This window comes from Trematomus bernacchii, unplaced genomic scaffold, assembly GCF_902827165.1.
Source record: "Trematomus bernacchii unplaced genomic scaffold, fTreBer1.1, whole genome shotgun sequence".
Taxonomy (NCBI): Eukaryota; Metazoa; Chordata; class Actinopteri; order Perciformes; family Nototheniidae; genus Trematomus; species Trematomus bernacchii.
Window position 1 is genome coordinate 9389658 of NW_022987851.1, and position 18376 is coordinate 9408033.

Below are 18376 nucleotides of genomic sequence, written 5' to 3' on the forward strand. Positions count from 1 at the left end.
TATACTGCACAAAAACCCAAACACAACTGAGAGACTGTAACACTTTTTATTGACAGATAAACAAAAAGCCACAGAGCTGATAGAAATGTGAATACATCTGCTTTTGTGATATGATGCGTTTGTAATTATGTTTAATAGAAATGTGACAGGCTTAGCAGAACAGTTATACAAGTAATTCAACAGAAGACAACCGTGGTTACAAAAATATCAAAATACTTTGCATAGAAAGGTGCTTTAGTAATAAAATTACAAAACATACACTCTGCATTAGCTGCAACATAATATATATATTTTCCACAATACCATCAAACCAAGTGCGACATTATACAACACAAACATGTTTTTGCTGCTCTGTTCTTGATATATTGCACAGGGGTGAGGTACAGTAAAACAGCTAGCTGAGGATGCACACAGTCATTTAAGGTAAAATATAAAATCTTTTGTGGTCATTTGTGGGTAAAAGGCCTTCCTGTCAGAGACACTCATACAGCCTTTTACAATATATGTAATCGATAAAACATATAGGGATATAATATATTCATTTATGGAATTTCAAAATCAAATATATTTTCTTACAGCAGACAGCGATGAAGGTGCTTTCAGTTGGGTGAGTTATTGGAGCAGACGTACAGTGTTCCTGAGCCAGCAGGAAAAGGTGCTCTCAGTCTAACATTTATAGAAGCAGAGGAGACAGTGAAGTGCTCGCTACACACTGAAAATATCCCCGCTACATTCAATGCAAGTGGTCATCATTGTGTGTATGAAATGCAGAAAGAATTTTTAATGGCACGTAAATAAACAAGAAAATAATATATATTTGGTCAAAATGGCACCCTGGTTAATACTGGAGCTGTTTTGAGTTCCCTGTAGGGGTGTTTGCCACAAATTCAGATCTGAGACACATCTGGAGTATTTTTTTCAAATAAAATTAATGTTCAGCAGGCTCGTGATACAGTAAGTTATCCCCATAAACGAAATGCTCGACCATCTCCCTTTTTCATTGTGATACACAAAGCCAGACTGATATTCAGTTTGTCCCTGATCCTCTTACCGAGGGAGTGTGGAAGCTGCTGCGTGGACGTTCCAGTCGAGCTGCACGATGTTTGTCGTGTCACTTACGCCGACTGAAGATGCTCTTTTTGCCGGAGCTCTTGTCTGCGGAGCTGAGGCCGATGAGGAGCCGAGCCTTATCGTCTTCCTCCTGCTGCTGCATGCTGTTGTCCGACTTCCCTTCAGACGCCTTCCCCCGCTGGTCTGAGCCTGAGGCCGGCTTCAGACGCAGCTTCTCCTTTATCATCTGAGCAGAGCGGAGGACAAATAACAGTTTATAAACACAGAACTTATCAATGGCACGGCAAATGAAGGTTACTTCTGACCCTAGTCAATCTTAGTAATGGCAAATACATTTAAATAGTTCATATCGCACTGTCCGCAGAAAAGGATTTAAGCATTTAAATAGCAGAGAGAAATCTAACAAAATATTATTTTTTAAAGGTTTAAAAGGGAACATTTTGGTGGTATTATCCTAATTAACACACTATTTTAAGTTGAAGGTTTCAAGTTGTGAGCATATGATAAGGAGTCAAAATCATAAATGTTCTTCTGTACCTGTGCTACAAGAGCTTTCCGGCTGTCCCTCTTCACAGCCATGGCAAAGTCGAGCCAGGTCCAGGTGTTGTTATGGTACTCCAAACAGGGCAGAACCAGGTTCAGGTCCTTCCAGTCCACACTGCTCTTCTCTCCCTAAAGAATGGGGATGTTTATATATGTAACATTAGTTCAATATCTGAAAAACATGACGATGATATGACAAACCTTTTTGCATACTTATATATCCAGCCAGAGCGACATTTGTATTTATTTGGGTCATGTTTCTGTCTCCACCTAATTTCTTTACATCACTTCAATATTTGTAAAGGAGGTGATTAATAAAACATGTAATCTAATCTAATGCCTGTAGTTCTCATGCAATTTCAACAGGGCATAATCCAAAATATCAAAGTTAAAGTAATGATAATTTTTCACAATTAGAGATCTTTTATGAAAGACCTGAGGTGTTTTAAGGTCAAGACAATAAGATAGAATATAACAGACAAATCCTCTTCAGTTATACTCCTCTACAAGTTCTTTATCTAAAAAGGAATTTAATAAAACATATCAGTCAATGCACAGAAATCCCACCTTATAGCTGACACAGAGGGGCACTTGTGGAATCTTGATGTAGATGAAGGAGTTGTTCATAGCCGCTCGCTCCTTCATCTTATCAATGTCATCAACAGGATGCTGGTGGGAGGAAACAAAGACTTAAATCACATGTCCTTATTGTCTTACGAGTGACATACAGGCACAGACAATCAGAACACAGTTTACCTCTGGAGGTTTCCTGAAGGACCGCCGGACCCCCGCGGTGCGGTTCAGCCCCTGGGTGACACCTTTGCTGGGGCCCATAGCACCCATGGTGTCCTCTGATGACTGCCGGGACTTGACAGCGATACCTGTGACACAGAGAGGGCGTCAGCACTGTGGCCCCTGGGGGACTCTGCACCCTACACCTTATACTCCCAGCAAGTCTCTCACACACACCTCCAGGTCATATCCGTCGTGACAGAGCCTTTTAATAGCTCAGAGCGATGATATAACACAGTAATGAGCTATTTGATACCAAGCACACATCTGACGGAGAAAATGGAAACTATTATTGATCCGTTTGTTGGTATAGATTTCCGCCTGGTGATCCCACAGAGAGTAGACGGAGTTACTCAGCGTACTGAGCGATAACACCTCACCTGTAGTGACCAATCTGAACTTGTCTTCCTCATCAGTGACCTCCTCCTCCTCAACATTTCGTCCTGGGAAGAAGAAGCCCATCATCCTTTTGAAGAATTGGTACATCAGCTGGATGGTGAGAGGCACCACGTTCACCTGATGATAGAAACACTTCCATTAATCACAATCCAAACATTTTTAGTGAATGTGGTTGCTTGTAGATGTGATGTCCGTCACCTCAAAGTGCTCCTTAACAGAGATTCCTCCCACAGGGGGGCGCACTTTACTGAAGATACGCAAAGCAAACTGCCGTGCTGACTGGCATGTACTCTGCGGACGGATTACAACCTAAAAAAAAGAACAAGGAGTTAAATTCATCCTTGGCGATCGCACAAAATCAAGCTCTGGTGCAAGGAGAAAATCCAACTCTAAATGAGAGCACATATTATTAATGATATGAACACAGAATGGGCGACAGCACCAGGTCAAGTGAAACTGCATGAGACCTCGCCTCACATGCATCAATGAACTATTGAGTGCACATGCAACGATGAGTATGACATTCTGAAGAGTCACTGAGTGATCCCAACTGGACAAACAGGATGGATTTACACAGACGTTGAGTCACAGTTCGAGCTGTACATACCCTCACACGCTGCACAGAGGAAACCAGGCAGAGTCAATAAATATCACAGATCTTTGGGAAATACATGTTGAAAACGTCTCTCGAGAATAGTCAGCTTAAAAAGGATGTTTGTCATGGATTTGATTACATTTTGTTGTACAATTTAGGTTGAAATAATGTCTGAATAATGAGTGAAACGTACCTTGTAAGATGCATTGGGCAGCAGGTTGTTCATTGTGAACCAGCCTAACTCCAAGAGATGCTCTGCTGTGTCGTCAGACTTGTTCAGCTGTGGGAACAAAGTATTCACAGTTATCAACGACTACCATCCAGCAGTGATAAGTGAAATATGTAATGTCAGCAGTAAGATATAATGTGATACACTGGTTGAATGAGATATGTTATATATTCCTATTATCCTAGTATGTTTCGGGGAATACAGAATGTTGAATAAAGTGTAAATAAGGGTTACAGTCGCTCACGTGTTATGAAGTGCAAATACATGTAATGAAGATTTGAGAGACTAGGGTTGCAACTCACACATTTTTCCATTATTGATTAATATGGAGATTTTTTGTTAGATTATTAAATTCATGTTTTGGTCTATAAAACGTTTTTAAAAAAAAGTACGGAAAAATGTCCAACCCAGTTTCACAAAGTCTTCCACTGTTTGTTAGTTCAAAACCCAAGACATACAGTTTAATATGATATTAAACAGAGAAAAGCAGGACATCTACATGTATGAGTGGTGGAACACAGAACTTTTGCATGAAAACCTTTGTTATCAAAGTAGTTGGAAATAGATCTGCTGTGGGAACTCTGGAGAGGACAGATAATGTAGTAAGATGTCAGGAAAGTTGTCAGCACTGTGGAAGATAAGAAGTGTTCCTATATAATAATCACCGCTCACCTTACTGTACATAAATCTCTGCAGCTCTAACTCAGCGATGCCAAGCTGGCCGTCCTCTTCGGTCAGACACCAGCGGGCCTGGGCAAAGCAGATCTCTGTCCTCCTGACCACGCTCACATCCTCCGGGGGCTTACGCAGCTCCAGCTTGTTTGCCCTCTGCAGCTGGAAGTCCTTAAAACACCTGAAATAAAAGAGAAATATATTAATTTAGTCATTTGTGCAATATTTTCTCGATGTGAATGAGTGCTGATGTGAGACCTGATGAGAATGTTGAGCTCTTCACTCTTCATCTGCATGTCGTTCTTCTCCTGGTTCAGCTGGTTCTGCAGTCTCGTGTTGATCTCCATCAGCTCGTCGCCGCTCAGTTCCTCAGTTTGTGCCTGCAATACAACATAATCAGTTTCTTTAAATGTAAACTAAATACTTTTATATAACAGTTGAGCACCCACAAGCCTGATGCCTCACCCTGATGTTGGAGTAGATCTGTTTCTCCAGGCGTCTGATCAGAGCGAGGTGTTGCCTGACGGCCTCCTGGAGGTGCAGGATGCTGCTGCGCTGCTCCTCAGGGTTACTGGAGATCTCCAGCTGAAAGCGCACACGCTGCTTCTTCTCACTGTGTTCCTGGAGGTGAAAAATAAAGAATAAGCATCGCTAAGCACAAGGAAACGTACTTACGATTCATGGCCATCTGATGCTCCGGCCTACCTTGCGCCTGGGCTCCACGTGCAGCAGCAGGTTGTTGACGATGTCCAGGATCATAGCGTACTGAACAGGGTTAGTGGATATCTCTAGATCGTGGTGAATGAGCGTGAAGGTGTCCACAGCTCCTGTTAAATCCACATAATAAAGCACAAATGTCATATTTGGTGACTGAGTAAAAACCTTCTTTATTGTAATAAGTATAAAAGCAGTAAAATGTCCCTTTTTTAAAGAACATCCATAAACATTCATCTGTTTTCATCTTGCAAATGATTTATCTAATATATCGTATTCCATATACTTGTATATGGACTCTTCTTGCACTGTTTCTATTTTATTTGTATTTACTTGCACATTTCAAAACATTCTCTTGCACTATTTTATCTGTTTTATTTGTTCTATGTCCTATATATATATTCATGTTGCACTGTTGGAGGAGCCTGTGATCTAAGTTTTTCATTGCCATATCTACACTGTAGCTAATGTGCACATGACAATAAAGCCTTGAATGAAGAACTCTAATGCATTATTCCTTGCAGGTGTTGGATGTACAGTAAACAGGTGGCCAGACATACCGGCCTGTTTCTTCAGCAGGTCCTCCTTCTCGTGGTTATTCCTCAGCTCTGGGGGTTTGATCTGTGTGGCCACCTCAGGGTTGATGTCGTGACTGTAGCTGATGTAGTGCATCCTGCAGCTACAGCGCGAGATGATCCGCTGGACCTGCTGAGCCTCGTTCACCTGGGCCGGCTGGTTCCAGTCTGCAGACAGAAAAATGACCATGAATCACCATTTGCCTTTATTTTTATTCTAGTACAACTAACGTTTGCTTTTCTCCTCTATACTTAATAAGTTAGCTTATTCATAATTGTTTTGAATATTTCCTTGATTATGCCTTTTTCTTTACCTGCTATGCCACTTTTTGCCATAACACTTTAAATGTCCCCGCTGTGGGACTAATAGAGGATTTCGGATTCTCTTAGTCCGAAGATGCCTATTTATTCCATGTGGTGAGGAAGGACGATCCTGCATTTGATATTTCATTTACCTGCTGTAATGGTGCTAACCATTCCTCCCACAGCCTGGCCACTCTCCATCAGCTCCAGCACCGAGTCCAGGTTACGCTGCCGGTGCTCTTCTATGTTTTTCACCTAAACACAACACAGACAAAGCAAATCAGAGCAGAACAACACTCCACGCGAATAAGTTACTATATAGCTTTGGTTGTGATGTTGAAGTTGATTAGTTGGTATTCAAACTAACTTAACATGCTATTCATGTCATCATGGCATAACACAGAAACTTGCCATACTAACTAATTGAAAACTTTTTTATCAATGGTTAATAATCAGTTAAAAGGCAATGTAACCTCATTAAGTGTTCCGCCGAAACAGAAGTAGATAAAGGAAAAAAAGTGTAGTTCTATATGAGTAGGCCAAGCGAATATGTCACATCAAAAGGATTATGAATGTTGCTTACCTCCAGCCACAGCTGTCTGTCCTCTTGCTCAGATGGGTTGGGCTCCATGGTGGCAAAGTACTGCATGCCATCCAGCAGACAGGTCCAGGTGGTTTTCTGCTTCAGGGTGTCGTTGTACCAGGATGGGTCGTGCTCACACTGAAGCAGCTGAGCCTTCGCTGCTGACACCAACACGCAGCCTGCCGTCTCTGTGCCCCGCAGCATCATCTGAGGAGAGCAGAGGAGAATGAAACATTGGGGCAAATCGTCCAGCATTTCAATAAACAACAAATAGAAAACTTTCAAGAAAGAGAGAACACAATATATTTTTGTTTTGATAGGGCTTTATCAGCTCTTGGTGTAGAATTTAACAGCCACTATTTGTGAATTTGGACATACAACCCTGCTATGATGACATTAGGTAGGAACTGACTGACACTGTACCTCAGCCACATCCTAGACTCTATGCATTACATTAATGCACACAATGTATACAATATCTTCTTTTTCATTACTGCACATATTTTATTCCAATTCTATTTCTACGATTTCAACCAATGTAAATTCTGCTATATTTCTTAATATTTTTAATGTTATTATAGTTTTCTTAAAATAGTTCTCCATCTGTGTTTTTAATTTTGGTTTCATTTGTATGTATGCACCACAACACCAAGTCAAATTCCTTGTATGTGTCAATGTATCTGGCAATAAACCCGTTTCTGATTTGCATTCTGATGAAATGGTCCTGCAGCAGAAAAATAAAGGCATTTACCTGACAGTTAACCAGTTCGATAAACCAGTTGCGGTTATACACATCGTCGGTCTGACAGGCTGCAATGCCACACAGCTGGTCGCTGACACCAGAATCCTCCTCTGAAAACACCACAAACTTGTCCGTTTCCTCGATTAGTTTCTGGAGCATCGATGTTCCTGCAAAAAGCGGAAAGTCAAATAGTTTAGTGGTTATAAAAAGACTTGACTGATGTCTTTCTTATTGAAGCTACTTCCTCACCTTCATTTTGACTTTTTTCTGCTCTGACGGTGGGCATCACTGGTGTGGTGGGGGCTGTGGTGGGAGAGTAGTTGGAAGGAGAGCGTTTGAGCTTTTTGGTCTGCAGCTGAGTGTCGATCCTCAGACCCGTCAAAGCTTCAGTGGAGAGGTTTCTCTTCAACACAGACGCCTTTTTATAACCGTCGTACAGCCCAAAGGCGATGTTCCTGTTCGTGGTGGTCCAGGACGCACGCAGGTCTACCAGGCGCAGTTTGTGAGTGTACGAGGCATTCGTCTCATCCTTCTGGTTCACCTCCTGTAAGAAATATTTAAATTGTGTGATTATGAACTCGTCGACAGTGAAGAACGACAGGTACTGCAGCTCTGGTTGGGCTTTTACCTCTTCCATGCGGTTGCTCTGTCTCTGGTAGCTCAGGGAGGACAGGCTGACCAGGTGGGTCTTCTTCACCTGAGCGTTCATCTGGTGGTCCGCTGTCTCGTCCCAGGTGGAGGCCATTAGGTGAACCGTCACCTGAGACAGCTCACTAACCATCTGAGTTACATTCCACTCCGAGATCAGCCTCCTCATCACTGTGCCAGCTGAAGGAAAATAAAAACACATAATAAAAAACCCTTAAAAAAACAAGCCCATTCACATTTGTTTGTTTTCTGCATTACACTCACAAGAGGCTATAAACGTAAAGGTTTTACAATAAGTCATGTTGTTTAATGCGCCTTAGCAGTGTTAAAAAGCTAGGTTTCAGATAACAATTTACATTTAAAAATGTAATGTAAATATTTTAACTCCTTGATCAAAGTAATGTAATTTTCTACATTTGATTACTTTTTGATTATGTTTACAACAAATGTTTTAAACTGGGCTACACAGCTGAACAGTCTTAAAGACAAACACTACGGCTGTGTGCACTGGACCGTAACCCCTTCTACCATGACAGTCAGCACAAATACACAAACAGTTACAGCCCCAATCTGTGTGTATGAATTATTGTTGTTTTTTTTTAAACTGTATCATGCAGACGCCTGTACCCTGTGGAATAAGTCTCTGTGCCCCTCGGGTGAAGACGTGTCCTTTGTTGCACTCCACTTGGATTCCTCTCTGCTGGGCAAAGGAGGCCCAGTAATGCACCTGGAGGACAGATAACATGTTGAAATGTGCACACATGGAAGATATTAGGTGTAAAGAAATATATTCAACAATGTGTACAAAATCAAAGTTACTACTGTCCTGTGTGACTACAAATGGTAAACACATAGAACAGATCTCGAGTGGACTGTTGCTGGACAGCAGCCTAGAAAAACCCTTACTTGTAGTTGTGGGAAGGCAGCTGTGTAGGACATCTGTTTGTAGTGCTGACCCAGCTTCTTACGGATAGGCCTCAGGCTGTGGAAGAGCTTGCCTCTGCAGATTGGTCGAGATACACCCGTCCATGTGGCCCAAAAGTTCTGCATCCAGCGCAGAGTGCTGCTGTACAACAGCATTCTCGGCTGGGAGGGTTCTACAAAGGAAAGTAAATATAGTTATCTAGGTAAATACATTTCTATGATGCTAGTTTTCCAGCACAGTGGGCTTTTGTATATAGAATATCTATCAGAGTTGCAGGTACCTGTGCCACAGTGCTGGTTCAGGTCCATGGTGATGGAGAAGTTGAGGTTCTCGGAGCGAAAGGCTCTGTAGGAGTCATGAGGTTGTCCTGAAGTCACGTCTGCAACGTTCTCCGCACAGCAGAGCATCACAGCATGGTGGTCATGAGGGTTGCCATGGCAAAGCCATTGGAGGTCAAGGGTCATAAACAGGTTGGGCAGGTGTAGAAAACAGATATCATCATACCTAGTGTGGAGAAAACAGCATTTATATTACTTAACAATCATTGACAAATACAGCTTAAAGTTGCATTACATTTTTCTTCTTGATGCCTCTACTTACTTTGATGCTGTTCTGACATTAACATCTAAATCTCCTTTATAGACAAACTGACCAGGGTTCCAGTCAAAGTTCAGTTTATTCCACTCCCAGTGCAGGTTTTCTGTGGTGTTGTAAGGGTCCTGTAAGAATCATGATTCATCTTTATATTAGATAAAGTGATTCATATTATTTACCACAACATGGCTTGCTTAACCCAACAAACTGAAACATACTGTGACACACTGAGTGTACAAATTCCAAATGAATTTAAGTGATTGATTTGATATTCAAAACAATTTAATTTGTAAGCTGTAAACTGTTTTACCTCTGTAGCCAGCTGATGAAGGTTGGCCTGGTCGATGTCCATAACCCAGCGCCCGTGCAGAAGGAGGCGACTTTTGTCCCACCAGGCCACAGGAGGTGAGGGATCCACAGTGGGTTTGGTCAGCAGGTCGACGGACTGGCCAATCAGAGTCCAGGCAGGGTCCCAGCATGGCCCCCACACAATGGTGTACAGAGAGATGTTCGCTGTAAGAAAAAGATTATCAGAAAGAGAAATTAATGTACAGTGTCTGAAGAGTATTCTTCCCATTAGCCAACAGTAAGACTGCACAACTGGAGCTAAAATGTAATGTAAATGGATATATATGCCTCTAAAGGAAACTTTATCCTTCCTTTGTAATATGGTGCCAAGGAATTTGACAACATTTATCATTAACTATAGGCATTGTTTCTTTCGCCCTTTGCCCCCTTACTTCTGCTTTTAACTTCTGTTTGGACACCTAAATAGTTACTGTATACAAAAGCTGTGACTGGGCAGGCAGAATTACAAGATGGGTATACCTGATGGAAACTCATGAAAAAAAAGACTTAAGATAATGATGGTAGAATAACACGTTGACAGCATCATTCCTGTAACTCACATTTTAAATCATAGTAGAACTTCAGTGGTGGCATATTCCTGTGGACCGTCACGTCTCCCCATGGCGAACCGAGTGGGACGGTCTCTTTGCGATGAGCCCTGGTTTGTCCATCCTGCTCCGTCCCAATGAGACGCCCCGACAGCTCCCAGTCCCGGATCTCAAACAGGTAGCGAGGGTAATCCCGGATTCTCACTGACACGGCAGAAAGAGAGAAATTAAGTAAATAGTTTAGTCTCATCTAAATCCGATCTCTAATCTGCAAATCAATGTTGTATGAACTTACCCAAAAATGCAGCCAGTTTGAACTTGATAGCACGGCACCACTGGACCACCAGAGGGAGTCCGTCTCTGGGGAAGGGGCTGATCTTGTCGATATCCCTGAGCTGCTCTCTCACCTTCTCCGGCCCGTGCAGAGACTGATCAGCCAGGAATACCAACTCCAGGTCGGACACAGTCCAGGTCAGTAGAGACTTCCTCATGGGCGTGTTTGCGTAGAGGCGGCGTGAGCGCTGGATGTAGATCTCAATGTGCTTTTTCTCCAGTGAGCTGTACAGCTCTTCGATCTTCCTGGCAGGGAGAAGCTCTCCATGCTGCTTGCGCAAATCTGCCACCTTCTTATCCAGAAGCTGAAGACGCTTGGCACTTTCCTTACTCTCATCCTTCAGCAGCTCGTAGTTGTCTCGCAGCTTGATTTCAAAGATATCGTCCAGGAAGACGAAGGAGAACTGGCTGATTTTGAACACGAGGTCGGGAGGCAGGCGGGGGGAGGCGGGGGCTTGGCTTGCGGAGCGATGCAGGGTCTTCAGCCACTTCTGCACGCTGATGGCCATGTCAAAGGTGTTTGAGAAGTCGTACTGATAAGGGAACTCCACAGTCATAGAGGGGCAAGTGAGGACCCCGACACAGTTGTGAGGAGTTTCGAGGAAGGGGAAGGTTTCTCTGTGCAGCCACATCTCAGGAAGCTCCGAGTGTATGTCCACAGACAGACCCTTAAAGGTGACGATGTTGTGGCCATCGAAGTTGAAGATGACGGACGGAGAGCGTATGTGCATGGAGCCCGTGTGTTTGGACACTGTGAGGGCTTCTGTGTGCAGGAGGATGTAGTTGTGTTCACTAACATGGGCTGTCAATCGAGTGCAGCCCAGTGCAATGCGCACACACAGCTCTCTGCTCTGACCCGGCAGGATTTCACTTTCTGTGGTTTCGACTGGACTGTCCTCTCCTCTCTCTCCGCAAAGCATAAGCCAACAAGCCTGAGCTTCACTCAGGTGCTGATATAAGACCATGTGGTCAGGTGGCGTCCATTCCACAGAGAGCTCCTCTTCACATTGAACCTGATTAAGATATAATATGAATATTGACACAGATATTCCATCATTCAAGACAAATACAACTGAAGGAGATGTGATTACCTGTAAGGTGTGGGTGGTGATGCAGTAAGAAAAGGCTATCTTGGTGAGTTTTAGCACAGGGCTGGGGGTTTGGGAGGAGGGGCAACACGACTCCATGTTCTCTGTGAGTGCTTTGATCGCTGACAGGCTAACACCCTGAAGAGACACCGTGGAGCTGTCTGCAGAGCTCTGCACTCTGACAGTGTCCATTCGCAGAGACACAGCTCCTGAAGAGAACACAAGGAAATAAACAATGATAATCAAACATGATGATCAACTGAGGAGCAGAGTACTTTGTATAAGCAGTGGTCTTTAACTCAACATAATTAAGGCCAAAGGGCATTTGTAAGAAGATAGCAACTTACTTTTGTTCTAGCCCTAAAGTGTATTGCTCCAATACTTTTGGCCAACTGGAAACTGACAATTATTTTCACAAAAAATATTTCCTGACCTATTTATTGCCATAAAATGGTAAAAATGTAAGAATACAAATTCCTTTAAACCCAAGGTTAAGTCTTCATAGAGATGTATTTGTTGGTCAAACGAACAAAAAATTATAAAAAACAGCTGCCGATTAAAATGTATATTTTTATAATCGTGTTGGCTCCACATAAATGACATCTATTTGGGACGTTAAGTCCCTTTAGACAACAGGAATGCTTACTTGAGAAAAATGTAAATGAAAACAGCAGAATTAGGACATGTCTTTTCTGTCAAACAACTAAGAGGCACACCTAAATATATGCTAAAGGTTAAACTCTATATGTCACATATAGTGAATTATGAAACAAAGCCTACAACATTCATACATAATCTGAAATAACATACCTGCTAGATTGGATAGTGTGAACACATTAACGTCCTCCAGACAATAGTCGAGTTTAAAGAGCAGATGTGGTTGGACAGTGTGGCCACTGGAGGGAGAAACTGAGGTCACATCTGGCAGCGGTGAGGTCACATCTGGCAGCGGAGAGACCACGTCACGAGGAACACAGATGAGGGACAGCAGGCGAGACAGACACAGAGCACAGGTCTCCGAGAGCTCCACCTGAAGCCCCTTCAGGCTGGACTCCACGCTCAAACTCGGACACTGGCTGCTCGACTCCATGTGGGGCCGAATTAAACTCCCCTGAAGGGATGAGGTCATAACAAACATTAGAAATTGAGTAAGCCAATTCATCCTCTGGTTAACTCACTTACTGAACAAAAAACATTGTATATCCGAGAATACTATTTCTTATATTTGTGTGTACCTACCTGAAGACTAAGTGTGTCTAGAATTAGTGCTTCTCCCCACACATGTTTCCCAGGAGGGTGGGGCGCTTGTTGGATATGAGACCCCTGACCCACCCTCCACCAGAAGTTGTCCAGGGACAGTGAGGCACGTCGGTGCACATTCTGGGATTCTGTGCTCTCGGAGTCAACTTTAATGTCAAGAAGATGCCGCAGTTCTATGGACACAGGACACACAAGTCATCATAAAAATGTTTTTTTTCAGAAAGTACATTTAAAGTTGCTGCAGTATAAAGATTTCATTTGTTTTCCAAAAACTAAATGCAACTGGGTTATAAAAAACTCAAGTTAATGTGTAACGTTTAAAAGGGCACTTTAATCAAATATGTTATCTAATCTAGTTTAGCAGAGATTGACACAAAAGTTTCCTGCAGAATACAAAGCAGAAAGATTTATTGAACAGAAATGTGAGGTAAGAATGATGATGTAAAGTCATAACATTAAGTGCTGTTGCTTACAACAAAGAGTTGGGGTTAAACTTCAACGCACCATACCCTCATTCTGCTCTGTAGCAATAACATCTTAGGATGTTCACCTGCCTCCCTGTGTGTGAATGTGCAGCATGTGAAAGACCTACAGTACCTGCACTGACAGAGAGAAATCCGAGAGCAAAAGGCGTGGTGTCTCCCAGCTGAACTGACACGTTGACGTTGGATACGGAGGAGGTGATCATCACAGGGGCATCTAAGTGAGGGAGGCGCCTGAGGAAAAGGAGGGTGGGCAAATAATCTAATGGACTACACAACACAACGACGTCATGGAACAACAATACAGAATGAGCGCAAACACACATGGATAGGGAAGAGAAGACAGTAAAAAGGGTATTAGATTATATTGTATGTTATCGTCACTGCAGTGGGTGACCTTGAACACAGATCCAATCACTCCAGAAAAGATATCGTCATAGTTCAACCCCAACATGAATATTAATTGCCATTCAGCAATCTAATCCTTCTGTTTTCCTTTTGAGACTTGCCTTTTTCTATGTGCTGCCTTCCTGTGGATAAGCTGTTCCCATGGAAATAGATTTAGCCAATGGGAGAACTCCTGGTGACGGTAGTGGATGATGCAAGTGTTAACAGTGAACGACCCTGAGATGTCCACTGATGTAACCTAAATGTAGGAAAACACAAGAGACAGTCAAAATAATGTCAAATATGAGTCATAGGTTTCAGAAGCTTTGTGTTGTGAACTTCAAGTATCTTCCTCACCTGCAGGACTGTCTTCAGCGTGTTCACACACAGGATTCTTTGCCTACTTTGTGAGAGGAGAAGTCCATCTGCCAGTTAAAAAAAGGGGATGTGTTATTATTGCTTTCTTTAATTCAGTCACGTCTCTCTGCATTGCGTCCATCCACTCACCCTCTAGAACGAGCTCCATTCTGCTCTGAGGAAAGCTCAGCTCTGGAGTGAAGCTTTTAAGATGAAGCTGTTCATCGTCACGTCCATAGCAGACTTTTAGAGACTTCAGAGTCCAGTTCAGGTGTCTGTGCAGACAAGAAAACAAGGTATGATGTTCAAATCAGAAGGTCATTCAATATGGAATCAAATTGTGCAAAACAATATCTAAATGCAGTCGGTGTTAAAATGTTTACTCACCTTTTCTGGCTGTGCATGGACAGAGTTACATTTGTATTATCAAATTCCACATCGACTTTTTGGGGAACCAGCCCATGAAACCATTCCACCGCCTCAGTCTGGATAAACTCAATGTTTTCACACTCTGAAAGGAAATATTAATAATATTATAATCTAAATATTATGTACGATTCTATCAAAGATTTTGAAAGTGCAACAGCTAAACAATCTATTTGACAATTGAAAAAACAAATACTATCACATTTCGATTTAATACAAATCCTTTGTCTGATATTTTCTTTCAACTTGTTTTTTTTGGTGCTGTATATCAGATAACCTGAGTGAGCTAATATGTCACATTCAGGCAACACTATCAACCTTAACAATGTCTATGCTACTTTATTAACAATGCATTTCTTTAATTTCTCATGTAGTTTATAATGTCCCAAGACCTGCAGATATATCAAATTGAATTCAAATAAATGCAAGAACACATGTAAATGTTATGTTATTCTAAATACCTGACATAATTTTACCAACCTCTTCTCGCTTTTTAAAATGACAGCATAACCTACACTTCATTTGATCGAGGAGGTTAAACGTTATCTTTTCCCCTGAGCATGTAGAGAACTACAGAGGTTAATAAAGTAGGTTGTTGTACGACATGACCTTGTCCTCGTTTTCTTGGCGGTTAGCAGAACAGCTAAAAATATCACAGACTGCAGTAGACATCCAGACATTTTAGAATAAGCAGAAGCTTGCTGATGTAAGTCAGTGGAAATAACCCTTAGTGTTGTCATGGTTAACATATTCTGTACTTGTTGTAAGTGCAAGTACAGAGGATTATATAAGGCAATAAAGAAAAAAATACAGTTGGACTACATTTATATACTTGTTATAAATGTTGACATGCACTCCTGCAATCAACCAGCATCCCAGATGTGAGCTGAACATCCCAAGATTGATTGGTCATTGCCATAGCAAGTTTGTCGCTTTATTTTAATAATGATTTTGAAATTTCAGGGATTATACTTTGCGTTTGCTCACCAGATGCATCCTGAATGCTCCTTTTGGGAGACGAGGGCAGCAGGAGTTGGCTGAGAAATAGTCCTTCATGCAGCTCTGCGATCAGTGTCCTCACATTCAGGGACAGACCGCCTGGCTTCATCTCCGGTAGGCTCACCTCTCCAGACAGCAGCAGGCTCAGGGCCACTTCAGCCAAACATATATCCTACAGTGGAGAGCATGTTAGTCACACATTCAATCCCAAGTGTCCATCTCAGAGAAATTACAAAAACTTACCAACTGACTGCTTTTAAGCACTTTACTGCTTAGCTGTCCAACTGAGAAGTCCCACGCCAACCTGATATGAAAGTTAAAACGTTAATGAAATTGTAGCATCATCCGTATATTTCTATTAAATGTAATAGTAAAATCAGACCAATAGCAGACAGAAATGATAGAGTGCATCACCTTTTACTTTGGTGGTCAAGTAACAAGGTGATGCCTGTAACTGTCATGTGCCATAGAGACTCTGACAGTGCCAGGTTCAGGACCATCACATTGATCGAGCTGACGTGGAACGACAGTAGCTGAAAATAGATAGATAAGAAGGGGTAAGATAATGTCTACAAATAAGTCTATTTAAAGATTGAGATACGGTGAGGCTCCATACTTGCGACAGAAGGCGTAGCGTTGTGGGGCTGATGGAAAACTTCCCAGACCTTTTCCCATGGCTCTTCGTTACCGTAGGTCTGAGTGGTGCTTGTAAGTCAAACCTAACTCTGGTTTCGCCAACACACAACGCCAGGTACCTCCTGCAACACAAACATGCACTAGCTGTTGCAAATAACCACTGTATTTTCATATATAAAAGGATTCAAATATTTTACTGATTTGCTGATAGATTTTATCTCTAACTATCCAACTGACAAAGAAATGTGACAACTTACGGCAAATCCTGGTTGAGAAGTTTACTTGAAATCCATATTCTGTCAATTTCCTGTCAAAAAGATATTCCCTTTTTATGGTGAAGTCAAAAAGTACCTTTGATATAATTTTTGGTCAAACTTTTACTCCTAAAATGGGAATAGTGGCCTCCAATGAGCTCACTACATAAATGTCATGTAAACACAGTGTGTCTTACCAGAGTATGCTGGGGGTGAAACTGGATACTAACTCCTTGGACAGAAAACAGCCCGACTGATTTGATCTTTAGATCAGCATTCAGGGCTGTCTGGAAGAATCGCACAGCCAGGGTGCATACGAGCCACCTAGGAGCAAAAGACAAGAGCACAAAATCATTGATTTCGTAAAAATATGTAAAGAAAACTATGAAAACCAAGGACAGGACCTATCTGGGGTAAACTGAATGTTGCCTACAGAGTATCATTAGCAATCACATATACTGTAGGAATTAAATTACTTCTTACCTGAAAATGAAACATAACAACAAAATCCCAAGCAGAAGAATTAACAGGAAGGATATCAGCAAGAGAGACATGGTGTCCCAAGTTGTTCACACCCAAATCTCGGTCATGGGTCTGGCTGCTCCTCTATCAGCTGCTGTCAGAGAGGAAGAGATGCACTTCAGTTCAACACACCTCACACTCAGGTGGGACTGACGGGTTGCTAGAAAACAACAATCAATAACTTGTCCATCACTGCAACAGGCTAAGCAACCTCTGCTGTGAGAATTAATAAACGTTGGTTCTGTTTGTTTCAGCTAACAGCTAGCATCACAATGCTAACAAGGCTAATTAACAAGTGCAGTCACAAACAGAATATGATACAGCACGTAGCTAAACTTTATCACCTACTGTCACTAACAGTGTTAAAACATGTCGCATAAACTAAGTCATTGTTTACTACCAATCAGTGGTAGAACATTGGCTCGTTAAGGGTAGCATAGTTAGCCCAAATTAGTCAGACATGAAATAGTTAAAGATGATTGTCGCCGCGTCATCCAAAAATCAGCAGCAAATCTGCGCTAACAAGCTAACGCTACAGCTAACTTAGCTAGCACAGCTGCTAGACTGCTACACAACTTGGCATTGTTTATGGTAACTAGTGTAGATTTATGTTGCTTTCGCAGGCTCCAGTTAAGTATAAAGATGACTTACCCTGACATATTCACCGCATTGTGTTTCGCTGCAAAGAGCCCTTTCATCTGACAGTAACTCTGTGCTCACAGTCAACACTGTGCATGCTCCGCCCTGCTCAGCTGGCACTTCATCTGACCTGCAGCCCAGAAGTGGGGCTACAGTGGCTGGAGCACCGCCAACAAAAAACGGTGTATGCAAATATTAATCTTTAACTTATGCATTCAAACTAAAAGGTCACCTATTTTTTATATATCACACCCAAACCAATTCATACAAAGATAAAACAGAAAACAAACACACAGTCACAGTGGTGGAGTAACGTTTAGTCCATTTTGAAGGTACTGCTTTTCCATTATACTTATTTTAACATGTAGAGGCAAATATTTTATTCTTTACTCTACTACATGTATACGATAGCCTTTGTTTTTAAGCCCATTTAGATTATCACAAAAAGAAATCAACACAGTCAATGGTAAGCTACACAGCTGTAAAAGTTCCTTTTGAAATCAGACCCACCTTTACCAGGAGCAACATTAAAATGAAACACACATTAATGCATTATTATAAAAAGTATTGTAATATATAATTCTGAAATTGCCCATTCTGCACAAGTACTTTTACTTTATGCACTTTAAATATATTGATGCCAATGCTTTTTTTATTTAACATTATGAATGAGGACTTTGATTTGTTGTTTTGATTTGTGCTTCTATGCTGT

At 41.9% G+C, this 18376-nt stretch overlaps 1 protein-coding gene across 3 annotated transcripts; it reads right to left on the bottom strand.

Annotated features, from left to right (window-relative positions):
* Nucleotides 1-27: 27 nt before the first annotated feature.
* On the bottom strand, nt 28-17771 carry LOC117468992 (protein KIAA0100-like). 3 transcript variants are annotated; one of them, XM_034113385.1, is made up of 40 exons: nt 17677-17771; nt 16987-17119; nt 16701-16827; nt 16507-16556; nt 16230-16371; nt 16028-16146; nt 15857-15917; nt 15602-15785; nt 14576-14699; nt 14339-14463; nt 14189-14256; nt 13954-14090; nt 13560-13678; nt 12942-13135; nt 12513-12813; nt 11706-11911; nt 10577-11627; nt 10294-10485; nt 9696-9898; nt 9392-9510; nt 9072-9295; nt 8773-8963; nt 8494-8593; nt 7847-8046; nt 7468-7762; nt 7228-7385; nt 6477-6683; nt 6046-6148; nt 5576-5758; nt 5007-5128; nt 4767-4922; nt 4560-4681; nt 4302-4482; nt 3594-3680; nt 3004-3114; nt 2787-2922; nt 2371-2495; nt 2182-2283; nt 1609-1743; nt 28-1297 (listed from the first exon to the last, which is right to left on the bottom strand). In XM_034113385.1, the coding sequence occupies exons 2-40, from the start codon at nt 17055-17057 to the stop codon at nt 1112-1114; spliced, it is 6717 nt and encodes a 2238-aa protein (XP_033969276.1). In that variant the 5' UTR covers nt 17058-17119; nt 17677-17771; the 3' UTR covers nt 28-1111. The 3 variants fall into 3 exon arrangements, with proteins under 3 accessions (XP_033969276.1, XP_033969275.1, XP_033969274.1); XM_034113384.1 differs by having other exon boundaries at nt 7468-8046; nt 16987-17116; XM_034113383.1 differs by having other exon boundaries at nt 7468-8046.
* Between the last annotated feature and the right edge of the window lie 605 nt (nt 17772-18376).